Source organism: Pseudopodoces humilis, chromosome 13 (genome assembly GCF_049639895.1).
Source record: "Pseudopodoces humilis isolate 2021_Gansu_Grassland_sample_001 chromosome 13, ASM4963989v1, whole genome shotgun sequence".
NCBI lineage: Eukaryota > Metazoa > Chordata > Aves > Passeriformes > Paridae > Pseudopodoces > Pseudopodoces humilis.
Window position 1 is genome coordinate 3,691,761 of NC_142212.1, and position 21,809 is coordinate 3,713,569.

General features: G+C 47.2%; 2 protein-coding genes across 7 annotated transcripts; both read left to right on the plus strand.

Annotated features, from left to right (window-relative positions):
- Positions 1–4: 4 nt before the first annotated feature.
- CNBP (CCHC-type zinc finger nucleic acid binding protein) lies at positions 5–9,082 on the plus strand. Of its 6 annotated transcripts, none has more exons than XM_088062078.1 (6): positions 7–137; positions 2,253–2,358; positions 6,397–6,516; positions 6,787–6,881; positions 7,054–7,256; positions 8,099–9,082. In XM_088062078.1, exons 3-6 carry the CDS (start codon positions 6,414–6,416, stop codon positions 8,214–8,216), a joined length of 519 nt encoding a protein of 172 aa, XP_087918204.1. In that variant the 5' UTR covers positions 7–137; positions 2,253–2,358; positions 6,397–6,413; the 3' UTR covers positions 8,217–9,082. The 6 variants fall into 6 exon arrangements, with proteins under 6 accessions (XP_005531860.1, XP_087918203.1, XP_005531861.1 ...); XM_088062080.1 differs by having other exon boundaries at positions 6,790–6,881; XM_005531803.2 differs by lacking the exon at positions 2,253–2,358 and having other exon boundaries at positions 5–137; positions 6,787–6,882; positions 7,058–7,256.
- Positions 9,083–11,105: 2,023 nt separating this feature from the next.
- Positions 11,106–18,439, plus strand: ISY1 (ISY1 spliceosome associated protein). Its single transcript, XM_005531827.3, has 11 exons — positions 11,106–11,128; positions 11,282–11,304; positions 11,966–12,017; positions 12,791–12,856; positions 13,284–13,326; positions 13,495–13,607; positions 13,792–13,909; positions 14,597–14,719; positions 16,555–16,658; positions 17,310–17,396; positions 17,669–18,439. Exons 1-11 carry the CDS (start codon positions 11,126–11,128, stop codon positions 17,774–17,776), a joined length of 840 nt encoding a protein of 279 aa, XP_005531884.2. The 5' UTR covers positions 11,106–11,125; the 3' UTR covers positions 17,777–18,439.
- Positions 18,440–21,809: the final 3,370 nt, after the last annotated feature.

Genomic DNA, 21,809 nt, shown 5'->3' on the forward strand with positions numbered 1-21,809 from the left:
GCGGGGCGGGGTGAGCCGGCGGGCCGTGTGCACACCGCGTGTGGCGCAGGCAGCGGGACCGGCGGGGCCGAGCGAGCGAGCGAGCGGAGCTGAGTCGAGTCGTGCGGGGGCCGCGGCCGCGGGGAACGGGACCGCAGGTATCGCCGGGAGGCCGCGAGGGAACCGCAGGGGAGCGGCCGGGGATCCTGCGGGGCCCCGAGGCGGCAGCGAGGGCACTGCGCGGGTCGGTGATGGCGCTGGCGCACTCCGGCCTAGCGCGCGGGAAAGTACGGCCGGGCGGGCGCCGGCGCCATTCCCGGCCCTGTGGTGCGCCGGGGAGGCCGTGAAGGCCGCTAAAGCCCTGAGGGCCGCGGGCCTGGAGAGGGCGGCGGGCGGCGGTGGGTGAGTCAGGTCTGGGTTCCGGGAGCGCCCAGGGAGCCTGCGCCGCTCGGGGGAGGGAGGCCGGAGCGCTGGGCGAGGGGGGAGCCGCTCCGGTCGGCTCGGAGAGGCCTCACACTCGGTCTCTTAGCCGGGAGTGGTGGGCGGCGGGGCCGGGGCAGAGCTGCACGTGGCCGCTTGGGCGTGGGGAGGGGGAGTCCGGTCGGCCCGCCCGTGAGCCAGCGAGTTTGGGGTAAAGAACGTTCTATGAGTCTGGAGACTGCGGAGAACGGACTGGAATGAAATCCTTTCTTGATTAAATTGTTCTTTTTCTTTTTTTTTTTTTTAAATTTGAGTTCGAGTCCCCGCTAAACTCCCATCGGCGGGGCCGAGCGGGGCCGCGGCCCGCGCACCACGTGGTTCCCCACGTGTGAGGCGCTGCCGGAGACGAGAGGGTTGAGGTGTCGCAACTGTTTGCTCCGACCACAGGCACGGATGGTGGCCTGCTCTAAATCCAAATGTGACCTATAAATGGATAGGAAAAACAGCCTGTGCCATCTGCAGATCGCGGGCTGTGGGGCGGCCTTTTATTTGAGTTCCTGTCGGGCGTAGTTCTCAAGTAACCGCTGTTAGTCATTTAGGAGCCAGCATTGCCACAACGGTTTATTAAACCTAATAATGAGTTCTGATTTCCTGTGTGCACTCAATGTGATCCCATTGCCACGCAGCATCATTGGGGTTGCCTAGTCCGTCTTTCCTTCTTCGGTGCAGGCTTGCCTAGAGAAGCAATCCTGCATCCGTCCTCAAAGTGAAGAGGTTAAATAAGTTCACTAGGGCTGTGCAGCACTCCTGAGAGTTACAGGTTTAACCTGCCATTTAAACTAACTTTGTTAATGTCTGGGCTGAATGTTGTGTTCAAAGCCTCACATGTTGCTCGTGGTGTTTAAGTTAAAAATTTCCTACAGTTAGACATAAAAATTAAAGGGAAAGATGGTAAAATGTGCATATTTGTTCAATAGGGCTTATCCCTTTCTACGTTAACTAGTATGGATAGGCAGAAAGTGCTACTGAGTCACTCCTTGATGAACTTTTGTTCTCTTTCTTGTTTGTGTCAACAGAGATATCCAAGAATTACTTGTCTGAGTGGAGTCATGATGTCCTTTTGTCCTGGTTTCTGGCTCCTCTTGAGCCTTAGTTAATGTTCAGCAGTCCTGGGTCAGCTTGGCTGTGAAATATATTGAGGGGTCCCAAATGGAGCATAGGGATTGGCTTTTCACTTAGGCAGGTTTCCAGTAATTTTCGGACTGGTTTCTTTCAGAGTTGGGGTGTTGTTACCTGCTGGTCAGAATACTTAATTTTGTATCTTGTGCTAGTGAGAACAAAAGAGGGAGACAGGAGCATCACTAACTGTGGCAGCAGACTTTCAGGTTACAATGTGGAAATTAGCTGCTAAATAAGGAGTGGCTTTGGTGACAGTAATCTGTCCTGTGTTCAAGAATTCTTACAACGTGTTGCTTGGGAAATAAAAACTACTCACAGATGGTATTTCTTATAAAATTAGTAATGCTTTTACTTCTCTTCTGAAACTAAAAGCTAGATTATGATTAGCAGGCCTTTCTGCCTCTTCAGTGCTCCAGAGGACAGCAGAGCTGTGCTTCCTGTCACGTTGGGGTTTCATCATGCTCAGGTCTGACTTGTCCAATTCAGGTGTGGTGCTGTGGGTTGGTCACAGCAACCTGGGAAGGTCCTGCTGATTTCCCAATGTGTGCCTCTGATCGAGCTGTCTTGCTGAAGGGCTTTGCATGTGCTGGTTTGAGCAGTGGCTTTTATCTGCTCTGTCCTTTGATTGAAAGAGTGAAGTCCTGCTGATACCAGCTTCAAGTGCTTCTTTGTAGGTCAAAAGAAGCACTGAAGTAGAGTGAAGAGAGTTGCCCTGTTCTGTTGGCCTGTTGGATCTTCAGGAGCAGCTGGTATCCAGAAGAATCCTGAGTTATCTCAGAGGTGAAGTTCAGCTTCCTTTTTACTATGAGGAGCCCAAGTTAATGGTATTTTAGTTTGTTAAAACAACTTCTTCTTTGGAGGGCATCTAGGCTAAAAGCCATAAAATGAGGAATGTTACAATGAAGCTTTGTGGCAGTTTTTTACATCATCAGGTCTAGAAGGGGGGTTACTAAACCAGATTTGAATATTGCTGAATCTTGTGCATGAAGGCTGGAGATTAATAGCACCTCTCCTGTTTTAAGAGTCTTGAATATATTTTAACTGTAAAGCCACAGAAAGACAGTCTTCCCCTTCAGAGTATAAGGCCAGAAAGTTCCTGTGTCAGAGGTGTCTCCTACAACTAGGAGAATCACAAAGAAACTCCCGCTTTGAAGTTTGTTGCTCAAGTTGCACTCAGAAACTTCAGCTGTGACCTAGGAAAGGGCTGTGGTGGCACAGGGATCTTTGTCATCAGTCCCTGCTGTTTAGCAGTATGGCCATCACACAGAACAAGATCTAAAATACATTCTTAATAATGATTCACTTCCAGCTGCACTTACAGAGGTCTTTAGGAGGAGTTCAGGTAAACTTCCCCTTTTCTAGAAAGGTAAGGTTTGAGGTGAGAAAGCACAACTAGACTTGAGTTTCTGGATGAGTTTTGAGAGCTAATCCAGGAGGCAGTGCATTGCTGTATCTTGGAGAATTTGACCTGTCTCAGAAATGCTAGATGAGGCTGTAGTTGTAATTTGTTTCCCATTACTACTTTTCCTGCCCTGGTGAGGTAGAAATCTGGTGCTGGAATGTAAGAAGGGAGGGGATGATGACACATGGACAGACAGGACAGGCTGCTTTGTGTAACACATCTGAGGTGTGGAAAACAGTGATAGCTGTGACTGAAAACTTTCCAAGAAGACTTAGGTAGCTTTCTTGCAGAAGGCTTACTTAAGGTGGCCTTGATAGATAAAAGGTACTGCTGGAAACTTGCCTGTGATGACAAAATGGAGGGGTATTGACTAACAGAGAAGTGTTTGGACTTGGGTGGTTTTTACTGTGCTCATTTTTTTCTCTGGGAAGTAACTGAGAACTGTAATGGTGTCCAGAGTGCTTGGAGGCTCTCCATTTAAGGACTTGTCTTCTGAACCGGCCTTTTCTGGATGTTGCTTCTTGAAAGGTGTCTGTTGACTTTCCCTGAAAACTGAATCCTTACAATTCACACTGCTGGGGAATTCTGTGCTTTGGTAGGATGCAGATAAGTAAAACCAGTGTCAGCTGCAGCCACCTCTGCAAACAAGTGAACCTGTTTGCAGTTCCACATCCTTTACAGGAATGACACAGAAGTTTAACATGGAAATAAATAGTGGTGATGAGAAACTTCAGATAAACGGTTTGGATGTGTTTAAGGTACCTGAAGATGGAGCAGCATGCTTCATAATCGTATTTGTATGGCAGCTGTAACCTTCCACTGCTCTTGAGCTCAGGGGGAAAAGGGGCCTCTGAAGAGGGAGGTTTTTAAATTCATCTCAGTCTAGAAGGGTCCTTGCACACAGACTGGTGTTTGACTTTAGATTTCGGCTTCAGTTTGTGTAATCTTTTACCAATTTGCTGTATAGCAGAGGAAGAGAAACTTGAAGTTTTCCTTTTGAGGGGACAGTTAAAAAGGAAAAAAAAAACTCTGATTAAAAACTTCTCTTTTGACATTCCTTTGGAGCAGTGTGGAGTGAGCTTGTTCCCTCGTGCAGCTCCTGACCTGGACTAGCAGAAGAACAGACTAGCTGTAGGTTGCCATTAATCTTGGTATAAAAGCACCCCCACTGTGTATCTGAAGTGGGTCTGGCTCACCTGTCAGACATTTGTCTTTTACCATGTGTTAACCTGGCTGGTTCTGTTGGTGCTTCTTGTGGGGCACTGCCAGCAGGCCTCAGTCCTGTCACCTCATGCAGTCTCAGGTTCATGGTTGGGAGTGAAGTCCGCAGTTCTCCTAGAGCTGGTGCCTACTAATTGCTCTTGTTAATAGATTTCATGTTGCCATTTGATAATGCCTTAATGTGAGGGCAGTTTAAAAGAGTTGTAATGAAGTGAAGTGTATATATATATATAAAATTCAGAGACCCTCATCTTGGCCCTCTTGCAGTTGAAAAGCAGCATCCACTCTGGTGCCTGAGCCTAGCTCCTGCCGTTGGCTGTGCCTGTGTTTTTCCTGTTCTGCAGTGTCAACATGGTTGCTATGAAAACAGGCATAAACAATGGCACAGTGAGTGCCAGCTGCTGCCAGCAGAGCAGGCAGTGCTCAGCCCTGGGTGTCCTCAGAAGACGCTGGAAATCTTGAACACTGAAATGGAGCAGAGAACACTTGAGTTATGTGTGAATCAAGTGGATCTCTTTTAAGTGCTCCTGCAGCCAGTTGCTTTAACTTAGTTTAGATGTGTCTAAGGTTTTCTTGCAGCTTTTCACTCCAGAACTTCAATTTGAGGGCAAAATCCATCATCTGGTCCAGCTGGAAGGTAGATGTGGGATTACAGGTGCTAGAGTATGTACCTCTTGTATTTTAAAATTCTCAGCCATCTACTGTGGTTGGAATAACTACTTCTGTGCAGAAGACCATCAGAGAGAACTGTTCTGAGGGAGGAGTAGATAAAAAGACACAGTAAATCTGTGAAATACTGAGGTGCTTTGGAAGTAGCTAAATAACAATTCACATTTAGACGCACACTCTGTATTTAAGAGCTAAATGTCAGGATGCTAATTCTGGTTCCTTCTGGAGGTCATGTGTTGTTCTTCTGCTCCTCTAGTGGCTTTCTTCTAGACTCAGTTTATGGGATGTTCCTGTGATCAGGGGTGCTGGAGGTCTGGGAGGAGGGGAGTCATTCTGTAACATGGATAAACTGCAGAGCTGCAGAGAGATTACCTTGAAGGGGGATCAGGTAAACTGCCAAACATGCCAGATAATGATTCTATTTCTGCTAGGTAAAGAATAATTAATTGGGAGAGAGTATGTGAGAGTATATAAACTTCAGGAGACTTAATCAAAACAAAGCTTGACATGCATATTTTTAGACCAGTGTACTTTAAACTTGTCTTCAAGCACACTTTAAAAAACACTCCACTTGAAATGTGTAACTTCCTTGTTCTTTTCTTTCTGGCTCTGGAAGTGTTGTGAGTGTCCTGCAGCTCAGGGGAGGTGTGGCAGTGTGAGCACAGTGTGGAATCTGCCCTGTCCACTGTGGGCTGTGTAGGCTGGCTCATGCACTGCTGACCTCCATTCCCAGTTTGGGCTGTCAGAACTGCCTGTGATGCTTCCAGAGCGTTCTAAGGATGTTTTTCCTAGTTAGCCTTCTATGTAGTTGGCAAGTGTCTGCTGTCTTAACATCTTAAAACATTTTCTTTCATGGATACCTGGAGTGGAATATGCATCCTGAGCTATAGGTTAATTACAAGTTGTAGTTTTGCTTTTCACGATTAAACTGCTGTTTAGGTCATAAAAGACCTAAAATCTTCAAATGTTAAGCTAAAGGGTCTTTGAATGCTTCAGGTTTAATACTACCTATTCTTACACTTTGCTTCCAGTCAGTTGAGTTAGTAGCTGCTGGGCAGGTCCTTCAAGAGAAAATGTAACAACTACCAGGAGGAAATAACTTGCAGGGATTAAGTTACTGGCTTTCGAGTTTAACTCTGAGCAAGGAAAGTGCTTTACTGAAAGGGATAACGACTTGAAGGCTGCTACTACAATAGTTAAAGAGATTTCCTTCTCTTTTTCTCTGTTCCTGAACATGTTGTAAGTTCTTGAAGTAAAGGATGGCTAAAAAATAACTAGAGGAAAAGTTAGCACACTGTCTGTTCAAAGCTGTCTTACCCAAAGCAGAATGGAGGCAAACTTTTACCCTCTGCAGTGGTTTCAGTGGTCGTGATCAGATACTGTACAAGAAAGTACTGACTTAGCTGGAAGTCCTGTATGGTTTGCATTGCCTTTGCTGAGGGGCTGGGAAACCTCTAAATCTCTTTTTTTAATGTATCCTTTGGCCAGGGGAGCAGAAGGTGCTCAAAAATGTGTTTCTTGTTCAGACAGGTGATCTGCAGCCATGAGCAGCAACGAGTGCTTCAAGTGCGGCCGCACTGGCCACTGGGCCCGGGAGTGCCCCACTGGGATGGGCCGTGGCCGTGGGATGAGGAGCCGTGGCAGAGGTGAGTGGTGGCTGTGTTCTTCTGTGTGTTTGGACAGCAGATCTCCAGCTGGCTGCTGTGTGTAGTGAGTAAACCAGGCTCTGGCAGACCTGAGTGAAGAACTTGAGTCTCAAATTGGTACTAAGAACCAGGGAAATTTGCCTCTACCCAAGACTTTGGCCAGGGGCTCTGGGAGTGAAGCAAACTTGTCATTTCAGTTTGTGATTGATTCTTAAAAGTGTTCTGGAATTATTACTTATGGCTGTTCTTTTTTATCGTACCCATTTCAAGCAGGCTTCCAGTTCATGTCTTCGTCTCTGCCAGATATCTGTTACCGCTGTGGTGAGTCCGGCCATCTTGCTAAGGACTGTGACCTGCAGGAGGATGGTAAGTATCACTAAATATTCCATCTCTTCAGTGCCACAGGCAGAGCTGTGGCTGAAGAGAAGGGTGCTGGGATTCCCTGGGAACAAGCTGTGCATGTGCCCTGTTCACAGCATGCTGCCCCTCACGCTACCAAGGTTTTATAGTCTTGTTTGGTATGTTTTTCTTATTGTGGAAGCCTGCTATAACTGCGGTAGAGGTGGCCACATTGCGAAGGACTGCAAGGAGCCCAAGAGGGAGAGGGAGCAGTGCTGCTACAACTGTGGCAAGCCCGGCCACCTGGCCCGCGACTGCGACCACGCAGATGAGCAGAAGTGCTATTCTTGTGGAGAGTTCGGGCACATTCAAAAAGACTGCACCAAAGTGAAATGCTATAGGTAAGGACTGACAGGAGGCAGCTGCGAGATGCACCTCCCGTGATGGATACATTTTGTGTCTGGTTTTGCTTAGGAAATAGTTTATTTCAGCTGTTACCCACTGCTGTTCAAAACTGAGGCTTAAACACTTACTAGCATGATGTATCTCTAGATGGCCAGCCAGTGCAGGTGTTCTGTCATTTGAGCTGTACAGAAAGGGTGTGTCCTTTTGCAGAAGGTAGCAGGAGTAGCACAGAGTTGGCTACCCTGTGTCTTTTGCCACTGCTAACAAACCCCAGCTGTACAGCCCAGCTGACTGGCACAGCCAGCCCTTGCAGGAACACACTGAAGATGCTTTGGTTATAGGAACAGTGAACAGAAGTGGGTGTTAAATTGGTTTGAAATGCCATCTTCAGATTGTTGTCTGGTTTTTGAATGCAGGCATAAACCAGAAACAACACGTTCCTGAGAGCGATATTCCTCACCCCCACCAACATTCCCTTCTGTGGAGGAAGGAGAGAGAACATGATGTGTTTGAGTTAAAACTAATTATTCTCAAAACAAGGCTAAACTGCAAGCATCAGCAGGCAAAATGCAGGACACAATTGGAAAAAAAGCCCTGCAAATACAAAAAACTGATGTACAGTGATTCTGGCATAAAGAGTGATTAATGTGAGTTGATCATTTGGGAGCAGTTCATGGCTCTGCTGAAGACAGACTTGCTTCTTGCCAGAGAATTCTGGAACTGAAGCCTTGAATGCAGATCTAGCGTTGCATGAAATTGAAGTAGACAATGTCCTGGACAGAGTAGGGTTGCTCCTGTGAGTGTTGTGGCTGTTCTGACACAACCTTTGCTTTTGCAGGTGTGGTGAAACTGGCCATGTAGCCATCAACTGCAGCAAGACCAGCGAAGTCAACTGCTACCGCTGTGGCGAGTCAGGGCACCTTGCACGGGAATGCACAATTGAAGCTACAGCCTAATTATTTTCCTTTGTCGCCCCTCCTTTTTCTGATTGATGGTTGTATTATTTTTCTCTGAATCCTCTTCACTGGCCAAAGGTTGGCAGATAGAGGCTACTCCCAGGCCAGTGAGCTTTACTTGCCGTGTAAAAGGAGGAAAGGGGTGGAAAAATCAACTTTCTGCATTTAACTACAAAAATGTTTATGTTTAGTTTGGTAGAGGTGTTATGTATAATGCTTTGTTAAAGAACCCCCTTTCCGTGCCACTGGTGAATAGGGATTGATGAGTGGGAAGAGTTGAGTCAGACCAGCAAAAACCCTCTCTGGGTTACAGGGAAGTGATCCTATGCAGGAGGAAAGAAATTCTGGAAGTGTCTAAACTTCCTCATAACTTTTATTTTATTACAATGGCCTTGGATTGTCTGACCTCAGTAGCTGTTAACACCAAGTGATATCTGCATCAGGCCCTACCTAGAGCATATAGCTGAGTGGGAGTAAACAGACAAAAGATGCACATGCCTGTTAATGGCCATGAGAGAGAGAGAGAGAAATCTGAAATAAATCTAAAAGTAACAGTAATTCAGTCAGTGAATGTTAATGTTGGAGATACAGAACGCAATGGGAAGCTTTTGAATAAATATCTCAAAGTCAATCTGAAACCCAGACATCAGTGCTCATAGCATAAACAATTTGGAGCTATTCAGGAGTTGCAAATAAATGCATTTTCACAGAAATCAAGATGTTATTTTTGTATACTATATCACTTAGACAACTGAGTTTCATTTGCTTGTAATCGGTTTTTAAAGTAAGATGGTAAGAGCAATTGAAGTCCTAGAACATAGAAAATGTAATTTTAAACTATCAATAAAGCTGGAGGAGGAAGGGGAGTTTGGCTAAAGTTCCTTTTGTTTATTTTTGGTTTTCCTGTACACAGTGCAAAACAACATATTAAAAGGGGTATGTGGAGGTTCAGCTTGGCCTTTTCTTTTGTACTCTCTGATGGTAAGGTCCTGTCTGCACATGTTCACAGGAGTGGGGTCTGGATGGGGGCTGATCACATCTGTGCCGGTGCAGTTCAAGCAATTAATGGAAAAGCCATTAAAGGAGGAGGTTGCTGGAGGTGCAGGGAGTTCCAAACTCTGAGTGGGTCAGTTCTGTCCAGCAGTATTTGAGCTTTCACAGTGACACTGAGAACTTAAAGCATTTCTCCCTTGGTGGCTGTGCCGTGTTGGTTCACTGTGGGTCAAACAGCAGATCTTCACATCCACCCAGTGAATAAAGTCTTGGTGTGGAGGAGCTCAGTGCTTCACCCTAAGGCAGGACTGCAGAAGGGGTGTCCTAATGTCTGGTGTGGAATTGGGCTTTGCCTGGAGTGCCTCTGAGCTGCTGGCTGTGCTCAAGCCCTGGCAGATCCTGTGCAATCTGCAGTTAGGGGCAGGCACGGCGTGCTGGACTCTGCTTGTGTTTGAATTGTCACTCTAAAGGTTTTCCTTCCCCATCCCCATGGCTGTGTGCTGCAGCAGTGAGGAGCAGGCTGATGTGTGTCCCTGCAGAGAGGAGGAGCAGACAGCAGTCTGCAGCCGTGCTGGGGACAGCTGAACTGGCACTCGTGCATCTGTTGGCATCACCAGTTACTGTCAGGGTAACATTCCTGTTAGTTCTGGAAGCACGGGTGGAACCTGTGGGTTTTCCTGGGGTAGTGCACATACACAGCATGTGGTGCTTCAGCCTGGTAGGCTGGGACAAATTAAGTCTTTGCACACAATTATCTTAGTTAAACAGCAGTAAAGCTTGCATCTCTGATTACAAAGACCTGGAAGTCTTTTGGACTTAAATACTTGACAGCTACGAAGTGGGGTTTTCCTCTAAAAATCTGTATTTTTATACAAAGAAAAGATTAAATAGCTGAGGACCATAAACCTGGTTTAAGGCTCCAGAAGGAGAAAATTCAAAAGGAGATGTCTCCTCCTTGGTCATCTTTCTGTGAGAACATTGGTGCTGCTGTTCAAAGTCAGTTTTTCCCAAAGGAGCAGGAGGACAAGCAAGAAGTATTTCAAACATTGTGGGACAGAGAAAAAACCAACTTTTTGTATGTTTCATGTTGATCTTTTTCACTAATATGGAGGCATCTCCTCGTTCCATATGGCAGACTCATTAAATGGTTACAGAGGACTGTTCATCGGGAACTGAGTGACAGGACAAGGGGGAATGGGTACAAACTGAAAGGAAATTTAGATCAGGCATGCGAAGGAGCTCCTTTGCTTGTGAGGGTGGCCAGGCCCTGGCACAGGTGCCCAGAGGAGCTGTGGCTGCCCGTGGATCCCTGGCAGTGCCGCAGGCCACGTTGGACGGGACCGGGAGCAGCCAGGGACAGCGGGAGGTGTCGCTGCCATGGCAGGGGTGGCACTGCAGGGTCCCCGAGCTCCCTCCCAACCCAAACCCCTCCATGCTCCCCTCCGGCCCAAGGAGCGCATGCGCGGCGTCACCGCATCCTGCGCCAGCGGGGCGCGCAGGCGCACTGGGGGCAGAGCCGGGTTCACTTCCGGGGCGTGGAGCGGCTGCGGGAGCGGCACATTCGGAGAGGCCGGAGCTGAGGGGCTGAGGGGCACGGAGGGACCATGGTGAGTGCGGGGATGAGGGGCTGAGGGGCACGGAGGGACCATGGTGAGTGCGGGGATGAGGGGCTGAGGAGCACGGAGGGACCATGGTGAGTGCGGGGCTGAGGAGCACGGAGGGACCATGGTGAGCGAGGGGCTGAGGGGCACGGAGGGACCATGGTGAGCGAGGGGCTGAGGGGCATGGCGGGACCATGGTGAGTGCGGGGATGAGGGGCTGAGGGGCACAGAGGGACCATGGTGAGTGCGGGGATGAGGGGCTGAGGAGCACGGAGGGACCATGGTGAGCGAGGGGCTGAGGGGCACGGAGGGACCATGGTGAGCGAGGGGCTGAGGGGCCGCTCGGCACTGGTTGTCCCCTGGTGCCACTGCCCAGCAAGGGGCTCGGAGGGGATCGCAGGCTGGGACCGCTGGAAGCGGGAGCATGGCGGGGCTGGCAGTGACCAAGGCCGCTGTGTTTGTGTCTTGCAGGCTCGCAACGCGGAGAAGGCCATGTGAGTGTGGTGGGGACACTGCAGCGTGGGCATCGCTCGAGTCCTGGGTCACCTCGGCTGAGGCTGCGGCCAGACCTGGTCTGACACATCTGTGGCCGCTGGCACTGACTGTACCTCATCTCACACATCCATGCCTGCTGGCTGTGCCTGGCTATCCCATAGAACTCACTGTGCAGCCTCTTTTAAAGCACCAACAGTTTAATGATGCTTCTGGGTACTCAGTTGTACAGAGCCCAGAGGCCATGGGAATTGGAGGGCACCTGCACACACGTACCTGGTGCTGTGCAGCTCCTGTAGCTGTGCTGGGTGGTTCTGTGCAGGAGAGGCCCTGCAGCACTGTACCTGTCCCCCTGCAGGCTCGGGGATAAGTGCACAGAAATGTGTTGTAAAGGACCCTTTGTGGTTTTAGGCAGTTCCCATTTTGGGAACAGAGAAGCCAGGCCAGATAGGAGGAATCAGTCAGCATTGCTTGAGGAATGAGCCAGTGAGGATTTCTAGTGTTGAGAAGTCATTAGCTGTAAGAGCTGGGAGGTGGTCAGTGAATGTGTTCAGGCCTTTGTTTTCCACAGACTGTAATTAAGTCCATAATAGACATCCAGAGCAAAACTTGTTCCTGTTGGAACGTGGATTTGCAAAAGTGAATGTGTTTTCTTCTCTTTAGGACGGCCTTGGCAAGATTCCGGCAAGCCCAGCTTGAGGAAGGAAAAGTCAAGGTGAGCTGTAAAAGCCCTGGAGGTTTGGTAGCTCAAGTCAGGGAGGAAGGCAGGCCTTGTTCAGAGCCCAGGTATCCTGTGCTTGACTCCAGTTAGAAGGAAAATACTTCAGCTGACTGTATTTCACACTCATAGCCAGGAAAATTCTTCACTATAGTTTCTCCAAACCTTTTTTATTTTTCTGTTTCATGCTGCATATTACGCAGAGGAAAGGGGTTTAATATCTTTTAATAAAAAGTGGAGGTTTTAGTAAAAAGGTAGAGCATTTTAATAAAAGGTAAAGCTGAGGAAAGGGACAAAATAACTGCACACAAAACTCTAGAAGCAAGATGATGCATTAGGTTGTATAAGCAAGCCAATGGAATGTGGAAAAGGCTGAGAAGAAGGTACTCTGTATAGAAAAAAATTTAATCATTTAGTAGTAGCAATTGAGAAAAGCTTAACCTTAAGGAGGTGGTGTATGCTGAAAATGGTGAAACTGTCCTGAATGGAACGTTTGTTGTATTGGACAGGATTATGGGGTGTTTTGAAAAAAACAGGTGAGAGATTTTTGTTTGGATAAAGTGGATTTAAATAGGTTTTTATAGTCTGTGATAGTTTAATCTGTCAGGGCTGTAAATCATTATTGTTCTCCACTAACTAAAAATCCATGAGAGCAGAAGGCCCTGGAGCTTGGTAGCATAATTTGGCATTAATGGAGCAGTAAAGCCTGTGTGAAATGCTGTGTGCCAGTGCTCAGCTGAATTTCATGTGTGTGGTTTTCTGTCTGACAGGAGCGAAGGCCTTTTCTTGCATCAGAGTGTAATGAGCTGCCCAAAGCTGAGAAATGGAGGAGACAGGTAATGTCAACCTGTGGATTTTCTAATTCTGTAGGAGGCAGAACTTTACACTTCCTGTTTAGACAGCCTGCTTACAATGGTTTTCCACACTTGTCAGTCCCTGACAGTTAAATCACAGAACATTTTCTCAGATAAGCTCAGTCTTCAAAGTAGCTCCTACCATGTCAGGTTGCCCCAGGGCCATGTCCAGCTGAGTCTTTAACATCTTCAAGGATTTAGATTCCAGGTTTTTGGGGCTGCTGTTCCAGTGTTTGATTATCTTCCTGATGATTTCTCTCCCCTTGAATTTAATCAGAATTTCTCCAGTTTCAACTTGTGTTTTATTGCTACTTGTCCTATTGCCATGCACTTCTCAGACCATCTGGCTCTGTCTTCTCTGTTCCTTCCATTGATCTAGAAGTGAATTTCTGTGTTCTTATTTGACTAGATCATTGGGGAGATTTCCAAGAAAGTGGCACAGATCCAAAACGGTAAGATTTTTCTAACTGTGTTTTATTTTTTTGAATATCCAATCATAAGCAGTTACAGTAAAAATCCCATTTCATGTGAACTATTCTGTTTCTATTGCATAAATTCTGAAATTCCTGTGCTGTTTCTGTGAGCTGCCTGATTTATTGGTTTTTTTTCCTCTATAACAGCTGGATTGGGTGAATTCAGAATTCGGGACCTGAACGATGAAATAAACAAACTTTTGAGGGAGAAAGGACACTGGGAGTACAGAATAAAGGAGCTGGGAGGTCCTGATTATGCTGTAAGTGTGGAATGTGTTGTACTACAAGGTTGTTCTGCTTAGAAGTGAAGTGACTGCTGAGAAAAATATGTAACATTTAGTTACCCATCAATGGCTTGGCCAGTGTTAATTTTATGCAGCCCCTAAAATGTTTCTAAATGTGTTACAAGAAAGTTTTAAACTGTGAACTCTGTTTATCTTTTAGAGGATTGGCCCAAAAATGTTAGATCATGAAGGGAAAGAAGTTCCAGGAAACAGAGGCTACAAATACTTTGGAGCTGCAAAGGATTTGCCAGGAGTTAGAGAACTTTTTGAAAAGGAACGTAAGTAAAGAGCAGCTCTTCTCAGACATGAATCTGTGTAGTAGAATATCTTGAGTAAAATGCTGCTGTAGTTTGTGGGGAGTGCTGGTAACAGCATTTCTGAATGTCTCAGTGGAACACTGAGCACAGGTAATTAATTAAATGCCAGGAGCACCTTTGGCTGTTTGCAATTAAGGAAATATAAAAAGGAATAAACTGGTTTCTACCAGGAATTCCAAATGGTAAAGACTGATATCCTATAGAAACATAACAGGCAAACTTCATTGAGAAGTTCTAAATAGTATTCAGAGTTCATGGCTAGAATAAAATGAAGAAAAAAGGAAAGTTGGGTTGAACATAATTTTAGAAGCAAGAATGAGTTTTCATAATGAAAAACTGGATGTAAGGGGATGAAACTTTGTCATGGAATGAGTGAGAATTGCTTGGGCCTGACATTTATGGGAATTGATGGGAATAATGACAATTATGGGAAGTACTCCAGGATGTGAGAGAAGCCTTGGCTCTGTACTGGAACTGATTTGTGCAGACCAGAGGGTGACACCAGTGCTCCCAGTGCTGGCAGCAGCTCCATCATGCTGGGTATTGGCTGGCACAAGGCAGCTGTGGGTGCTGTGAGGTTGGGGACAAGCTGGGGCCACTCAGCAGGTGACGGAGGTGCCCTGGTGGGTGACAGTGGTATTCTTGCAGCCCTGCCACCCCCACGGAAGACTCGGGCTGAGCTCATGAAGGACATCGATGCCGAGTACTACGGCTACAGGGATGAAGATGATGGGATTCTGGAGCCCCTGGAGCAGGAACATGAGAAGAAAGGTGTGTGAGATTACAAACCTGCACAGGGCAGCCCAGGAAGGGGTGATGGTGGACTCTGAAGTTAAGGCATCTTGTCCCCCCTGCTGCGGGCCTTGTCTTGTGCTTAGCTGTCAGACTTTGTCACATGGGTATCCAAATAAGGCATTTCAGGGCGGAGGTGCTTTAGAGTTGGCTTTCATCTTTACTACTGTAAATGATTCAATATTTTAGCAAGTCATTCACTACCAAAGCAAAAGCTCCTTCCCCCACTCCTTTTTCCTGCTTAAGGATGTAGAAAAGTAGGTTGCAGCAAGATCGGTGGAACCCAAGCAGTTCTCTCTCTCTCTCCCTTGTGAAAACTGACCCTACCATCTGTTTCCTGTCTCACCTCATTATTTATTTATCCATAAAAATAGCTGGTTACTTTTCTGCCAGATTAGAGGGGCCTGCTGGAAACTCTGTAGTCTGGGTGGGCTGTGTTAATTTAGCCATGTCATCTCTCTTGGAATTTTAACACTTTGTGAATATTTTTTCCTTTGGAACTTAGTTCTTCACAATATAAAATATTTATCCATGTGTTTGCTCAGATAGTTTTCTAGCATTATTCTACTGACTTCCCTGGTGAAGACACTAGGATGGCAGGTCTTAATTCCTGAAAATCTCTTCAGAATTCAGCACTGTGTGCCATTTTCTGGGATTTGTGTGGCTCAAATCAAGAGGGCACAGACCACTTTTAAATTTCCTAAATAGTTCTCATGCTTCTGCTGAGCACTGGCTGATCCTCAGTTATCCCTTCTCCATTGGTGAGGCATTCACAGAATTCAAGGTCATGCCTTGTTGATTGGATGGTGGGGCAGGGAGGAAGGGAGGCTGAAGGAAATCTTCACTTATCAGTGTCCTGCAGCAGAGCCTGGAGCCCCAAACTAAGGGGGAAGGGGAGCTGGCTGCAGGCACTGGATAGTGCAGGAAGGGAAGTCGTGTGGGGAGTTACAACAGCTCCCACTCAGGGTCCTTCCTGCACGTCCTGCTTGTCTGGGACCTTGCAGTTTTTACCTTGTTAAGTAAAGCTTTTCTGAAATGAAGTATTGAAAAAACTAATTAAATTTGGGTACCTTTTCTGTTAGGGAGTCACACACAAGCCATGTGAAAGTGGTTAGGTCTTGCTCTCTCAGGGAGAGAATTTTGATGTGTGATCTGTGAGAGGTTGGGGAATGCCTGCTGGCTCCTGTTGCTGTAGGCATTTCCTCCTGCCAAGATGCATTAATCTGGCACCTCTGTAGGGTCTTCTGCACTGGCCATGTTACTGATTAAGCTTCTTAAAACTTGTTTTAGTGCTCTTACTGTCACTGTGCTGTAATAGAGATGCAGCAGCCTGGCAGCTTCCACCTGGCAGCAAGGTACAGAATTGGGATTGTGCAACAAAATAAGAGAAATGCCCTCTGAGATGGAGAAAGAGCCTTAGGTGGGTGGTCAGTGTGAGGAGCATAGTCACGTTTAATTAATCACACGGTGATCAGCATCCCTGTAGCTGCTGACAGGCTACAGAGGTGTAAGAGCCACTTAGCCTGCTCATGTGACCCTGCTGCTCAGGTCAGAAAGTAGGTTGGTGTTTATCTGTGACATTTAGTGTCTAAAATGTACCTAAATGAAGGCATTAGCAAGTACCACACTGTGACAGTATATCAGCATGCACTGATGCATTTTATTACATCCTACATCAAGATTCTACATGTGTGTCTTACTGGTGTAGAGGATTTAGTCTAGAAGTTTTAAGTCCATTGTAAAAGCTCTGGCAATAAGACCATGCTGCTCTGACTGGCTCTCAGCCACACTTGCCATTTTCCTTTGCTCCCCAGTTATAGCAGAAGCAGTGGAAAAATGGAAGATGGAGAGAGAAGCACGACTTGCAAGAGGTGAGGAGGAGGAGGAAGAGAACATCTATGCTGTCCATGAGGAAGAGGTAGGGGATGGCTCAGGTGATGTGACTTTCCATCTGTCTTCTGTGCTGCCTTCTTGGACATGCTGTTACTCTGCCAAGGACCTGTCTGCTGCTGCCCTGCCCCTCTCCCCACCTGACCCCCTACACAGCTTAGTAGGAATCAGGAATAGGAGAGTGCTCTTGGTCCAAGTTTAGGGGGTGCTGGAGGCTGGCAGGTGAGGACAGACCTTTCACTGGAGTGAGAGGCACCTTGCTGTGATTCAAGTACACTGTTTTTGTCAGGTAGAGGGTTGGTAACACTGCTCAGTCTGGCTCCTGAGTACAGCCTGCCTCAGTAGCAGCACAAGCAGCTTTGGGGACAGGATAATTTCACACTGCCACTCTGTGAAAACCCAAGGGGTGCAGGGCCTTGTTCACACTTGAATCATGATGCAGCAGGGCTTTGCTGGTGCTGCTCTCACTGCTCTTGGAAACGGAAGCAGTAATGCTGAAAATGTCAAGGAGCAGGATTTGCATGTGAACCTTGTGTTCCTTTGGTGCTCAGTCCTCTACACTCATTCCTATGTTTGTAGTGTTGACCATGCTTTGTTCTTTCTGGCAAAGCAAGTGAAAAGGGGGTTTTGTATGACCTCTACAGAAAATAAACTTGATGTGACTTTTTTCACTTTTTAGTCTGATGAGGAAGGTGCCAAGGAGAGAGAAGGTGAAGACGGCCAACAGAAATTTATTGCGCATGTTCCAGTGCCAACTCAACAGGAGGTAAGGCATAACAGCACTCAGCTGCAGAGATGCACACTGGCTTTTGCTAGACACACTTAATTTACATCAGTAAAAGTGCCCTAAATTTATGATTTCTGTGACTTGACTCTGCAGCTGTTTAATCCTCTTGCAAATGCTATAACCCTTTTTATCTCAGAATTTCCAAAACCTTCCTAAGTATTCCATAAATTGGGAAGTGTTGTGGTATGGCTGAGTATCTGAGGTTTCAGCATCTCAGCTGAGCTGAATCCACCCTGTTTTTGTCACTGCAGATTGAGGAAGCTCTTGTACGAAGAAAGAAGATGGAGCTGCTCCAGAAGTATGCCAGTGAAACCCTCCTGGCACAGAGCGAGGAGGCAAAGACACTTCTAGGATTATAACATCACACCAGTGTCCTGGTCTGTGTGTAATCCCTCTGAAAGCAACAGGTTCCTAAGTTCTGGTAGCAATGGGTTTTAACTCTGAAAGTTCCTTTGGATGTGGAGCAAACTGCTGGAATTACAGTGTGGTGTGCAGAAGGAGAACCATCATTCTGGTTTCTCCACTAGGATGACTTTTACTCCAGTGCTGGAAAAGGTCAAACCTTGGTGAACTTGTCTCTGCATCTAACAGCTGTCTTCAGTAGTTTCAGTTTGGGAAAGGGTCTGTGCAGTGGGGCCTCTCCCAGAACCACTCCCAGTGAGCTCCTCAGTCCTGGAAAAAAACCCATGGTGTTCCTGCCATCCTGTCTGCTCTGTCCTGACTGTAAGTGTGAACATCCTCTCATGCTGGGTTTTGTCGAGCTGAGAAGTAATTTACAGTATTACACCTGCTTAGTTTACCAGAATAACCTGGAACCTGTCTAGAGGTGGCTTGAAGGCAGATCTTATGAGTGACTTTGGAGGAGGTTTGATTTTTTCTAAAACACATGTGATGTCTAAAACCTGTTACCCTTTTTGTGGTTTGTAAGTGTGCCTGGATGAATTGCTGGATATTCCAGCAGCTACTGTAAAAAACTTTGCAATACCTTGTTCAAATGTTTTTATTAAAACTTATTTACAACCTGGTGTCTGTTTTGTTCTAGCTCAAAGATTGTGATGATTCCCTAATGGCAGCCAAAGATTGGGATCATAGATGATCATCATAGACACATCCCTGTAGGGATTTGAAGCTCTGCATCCCCTACTGCTCTTGGCTTGTGAATCCTGGGACAAGAGGCAAGGTAGAGCCTGGTCAGAGTCTTATGGATGACTAATACTGTTGTACAGGTCTGAATGAATGGCATTTGAAACTGGACATCTGCAGCCATGGAGTATTTCTGTCTAAGGAACAGAGTATTTAATAGCCAAGTCTGGGACCATTCAGCATTTCTGGATGCTCTCAGTATTTATCTATTACAATCTGTTGTGAATAATCCATTCCAGAACAATCAAAGCTCTGAATTATAGAGACAAGCTTTGTGTTACTTGATGCAAGCAATCAAATAAAAAAAAATAGAATTGAAGAAGTGGAAAGCATAGCTGCCAAATTAAAACATTAAAAAAAAAAAAACAGAAAAAATTAAAAGCTCAATTATTGGTAGCAAGCAGACAACTAACATCACAAACATATTCTTCTCTCTTCCTGTCAGCAGTGCAGCTTTCTCTGCTTTGTAAGAAAGCAGCAAACAATGTCTTTATGGCTTGTAATAATTTGCTGTAGATTTGCTAAACTATATGCTGGAGATAACCAGGGGGGGAAAAAAACCAGCTAATTTTTATGGCCTGATACAGTCTGAGGGTTGTCTGTAAGATAAAAGAAGACACAAGGGTAAAGGCAGATCAGGGACAGTGATGATAACAGAAATACAAAAGAAGAATAAATGGAAAGAATGAGAAAAAGCAATAGGATTGTGATTACATTAACGTTCAAAGGAATGCGACCAACATCATGATGTAAAAGGCAAGTTTTAGGACAGGGCTGATCTCTGCCAACCAACACAGAAAAGGAATAAATGCACAAAAATGCAGTGTGTAACTGCAAGGCAAACTGGCTGCTGCCTGGCCCTGCTGTGCCACATCCTCTCTCCGTAGCTCTGACTGTGAAGCATTTTGAGCTGAGTGCTCTTGGCTGCATCTGAGGGAACAAATTGCAGAGTAATTATTTGCCACGGTGGCCTATAGCAAAATGCCCGTGTCCTGCCAGGCTCTGGAATTGCTGGTGGAGTCAGGGTGGGGAAGCTGCTGTGGCCACAGCCAGGAAACTGATCTGTTTGTCCTGGAGAACAGAGCTCTGCCTCAACTCTGAGTGTGCAGCTGTGCTGGGATGTGTGTGTGGTGCCAGGCTTATGGCTCATACCATCCCTGGAATGTGTCAGCCCTGAACACATCCAGGTTATAAAACAATTACTTTATGTATTCTTACATGTCTGTTTCAGAGTTCTGCTCTGTGTGTGATCCTGGCTTGAGCACCAAGGGGATAAACTCGCTAATTGCTCTGTCTGCTGCATGGATTTGGGCCTGCTTTTGTCTCTTGGAAATGTATTTGTGTGTTTCATTTAATGCCAGCCACGTCAGTGGTGCAGATCGAAGGGCACCTCCCTTGTTCTGTGTCTGGAGATCACAGTGCAGTCACTGAAGGATCAGTTTCTCCTTGCAGTCAGAGGGGTGGTGAGGAATATTTGTTGGCAGCACTAGGAAATAAGTGGATTTATCTAATCTTCATTAGCAGATGAGCAAGATAAACAGAGACAGCTTTGCAGAGTATCCATTAACTAATGACATTTTGTGCTGCTCGTCTCACTTTGAAGCCTAGCTGCAGGGATGCAAAGCTGAGGGACGGTGGTGTTTTTGCATGATAGGCTTTTTCCCAAAAAATGAATCACAGAATGGGTCAGGTTGGAAGGGATGGGCATCTGGTCCAGCCTCCTTGCTCCAGCAGGACCATCCCAGAGCACAGGGCACAGGATTTGTCCAGACAGCTCCTGTCTGGGGCAGCTCCAGCGAGACAACTGCACACCCTCTGTGGACAGTCTGTTCCAGCGCTCAGTCACTGCACAGGGAAGAAGCCCCCCCCGGGCATCAGTTCCTGCCCGTTGCTCGTGTCCCAATGGTTGGCACCACCGAGCAGAGCCTGCTCCATCCTCTTGGCTCCGCTCCCAGGCCGGCGGTGCCCGGCTCCCTCAGCCTTTCCTCGCAAGAGACACGCTCCAGTCCCTCCATCCCTTGGCCAGGCACAATCAGACAGAATGTTTCTTCTGCTTTTTTGTTAAATTTAAGAAGCCTTATCCCCTAGGTCGGAATGTTGTAGTGCTCTTGGCGCTGCCGCGGCGGGGCCGAGCCCGTGGCAGCGTGCTCGGAGGCTCTCGGGGCGCGGGGAAGCGGCGGGCGCTGTCCCGGCCCGGGGCTGACGTTTGCCCGTGCCGCGGGTGACGCGGCGCCCGCCGCCGCTCTGCGCTCGCCATGCGCCGGGCGCTGCCGCCGCTCCGCGCCCTGCTCGGGGCCGCCCGGCGGCTCCCGGCGGCCCGGGGGAGCTGCGGCCGCCCGGCCGAGCGGGGCGGGCACAGCGCGGTGAGCGGGGCCGGGGCGGGCGGGCCGGGGAGCAGCGAAAGCGAAACGGGTGGGGGCGCGGCGGAGCGCGGCCGGGCCACTCGCCCTGGCCGGGGATGCCCGGCGGTATCCTCGCTTCCCCGGGACGCCGGGACAGATTTCCCGGATACTCCGGTCCTGGGGCTGCATGTGCTCCTGCTCTTACAGAGCGAACGAGGGAAACCCGTTCCGACCGCTGCCGGCTCCGCGCGTCCCTCTGGTTGTGCGGCACCGCACTCTTGCCACCAACAGTTTCTTTCGGGTCAAAAGGGAAACAAAGCTGTTCACATCATTATCTCTATTTATCATTATATCCGTCATATGTATGTGTTCAGTTCTTTCCTTACTGCTTTTTTTCCACGTAATACTTTCTTTTTTTTTCTGTTAGTGTTACTCACTGTAAAGTTCCCATTTGTAATCTGTTATCTTTACATCTCTTATGTATATGTCGCAAAATTAACGTAAAGAATCACATATGCTAGAGAGTTATTCTGTTGCCACTATAGTTTCAGCAGTTTCATGTACCCATTCACAAAGCCTGGGAAGACTGCTCTACATTTATTAGCAAGCCTTTAGCAGCATCTCTGCAGCAAGTTGGGTTATTTCTGACATAACTTTCCTGAAATCATTGTGGGCTGTGTGGAGACAAGGACTTCAGGAGTTTTGTTCTTCAAATCAAAAGGGTGGTGATTCTACAGAGGAGAGATGAGAGGGCTTCAGGGGGAGTTCTTGCATGTAAAACAAAACCCCAGCCTAATTTAAATGAACAGTAATGCAATATATTTACGGTGTTGACGTTATGAACTCGGGCTGTGTAAGGGAGTGGATTTTCCCTGTCGTTTGAGCTGCATCCTCATTCCCAGCACTG

What these genes read in the sequence shown, in the direction of transcription:
- CNBP (XM_088062077.1), top strand. Translation starts at nt 6,414, where the DNA reads ATGAGCAGCAACGAGTGCTTCAAGTGCGGCCGCACTGGCCACTGGGCC. An exon ending in ACTGTGACCTGCAGGAGGAT is followed by an intron (nt 6,882 to 7,053) that starts GGTAAGTATCAC and finishes TTTCTTATTGTG; the next exon opens with GAAGCCTGCTATAACTGCGG. An exon ending in ACCAAAGTGAAATGCTATAG is followed by an intron (nt 7,257 to 8,098) that starts GTAAGGACTGAC and finishes TTGCTTTTGCAG; the next exon opens with GTGTGGTGAAACTGGCCATG.
- ISY1 (XM_005531827.3), top strand. An exon ending in TGGGAGGTCCTGATTATGCT is followed by an intron (nt 13,608 to 13,791) that starts GTAAGTGTGGAA and finishes TTTATCTTTTAG; the next exon opens with AGGATTGGCCCAAAAATGTT. An exon ending in GCAGGAACATGAGAAGAAAG is followed by an intron (nt 14,720 to 16,554) that starts GTGTGTGAGATT and finishes TTTGCTCCCCAG; the next exon opens with TTATAGCAGAAGCAGTGGAA.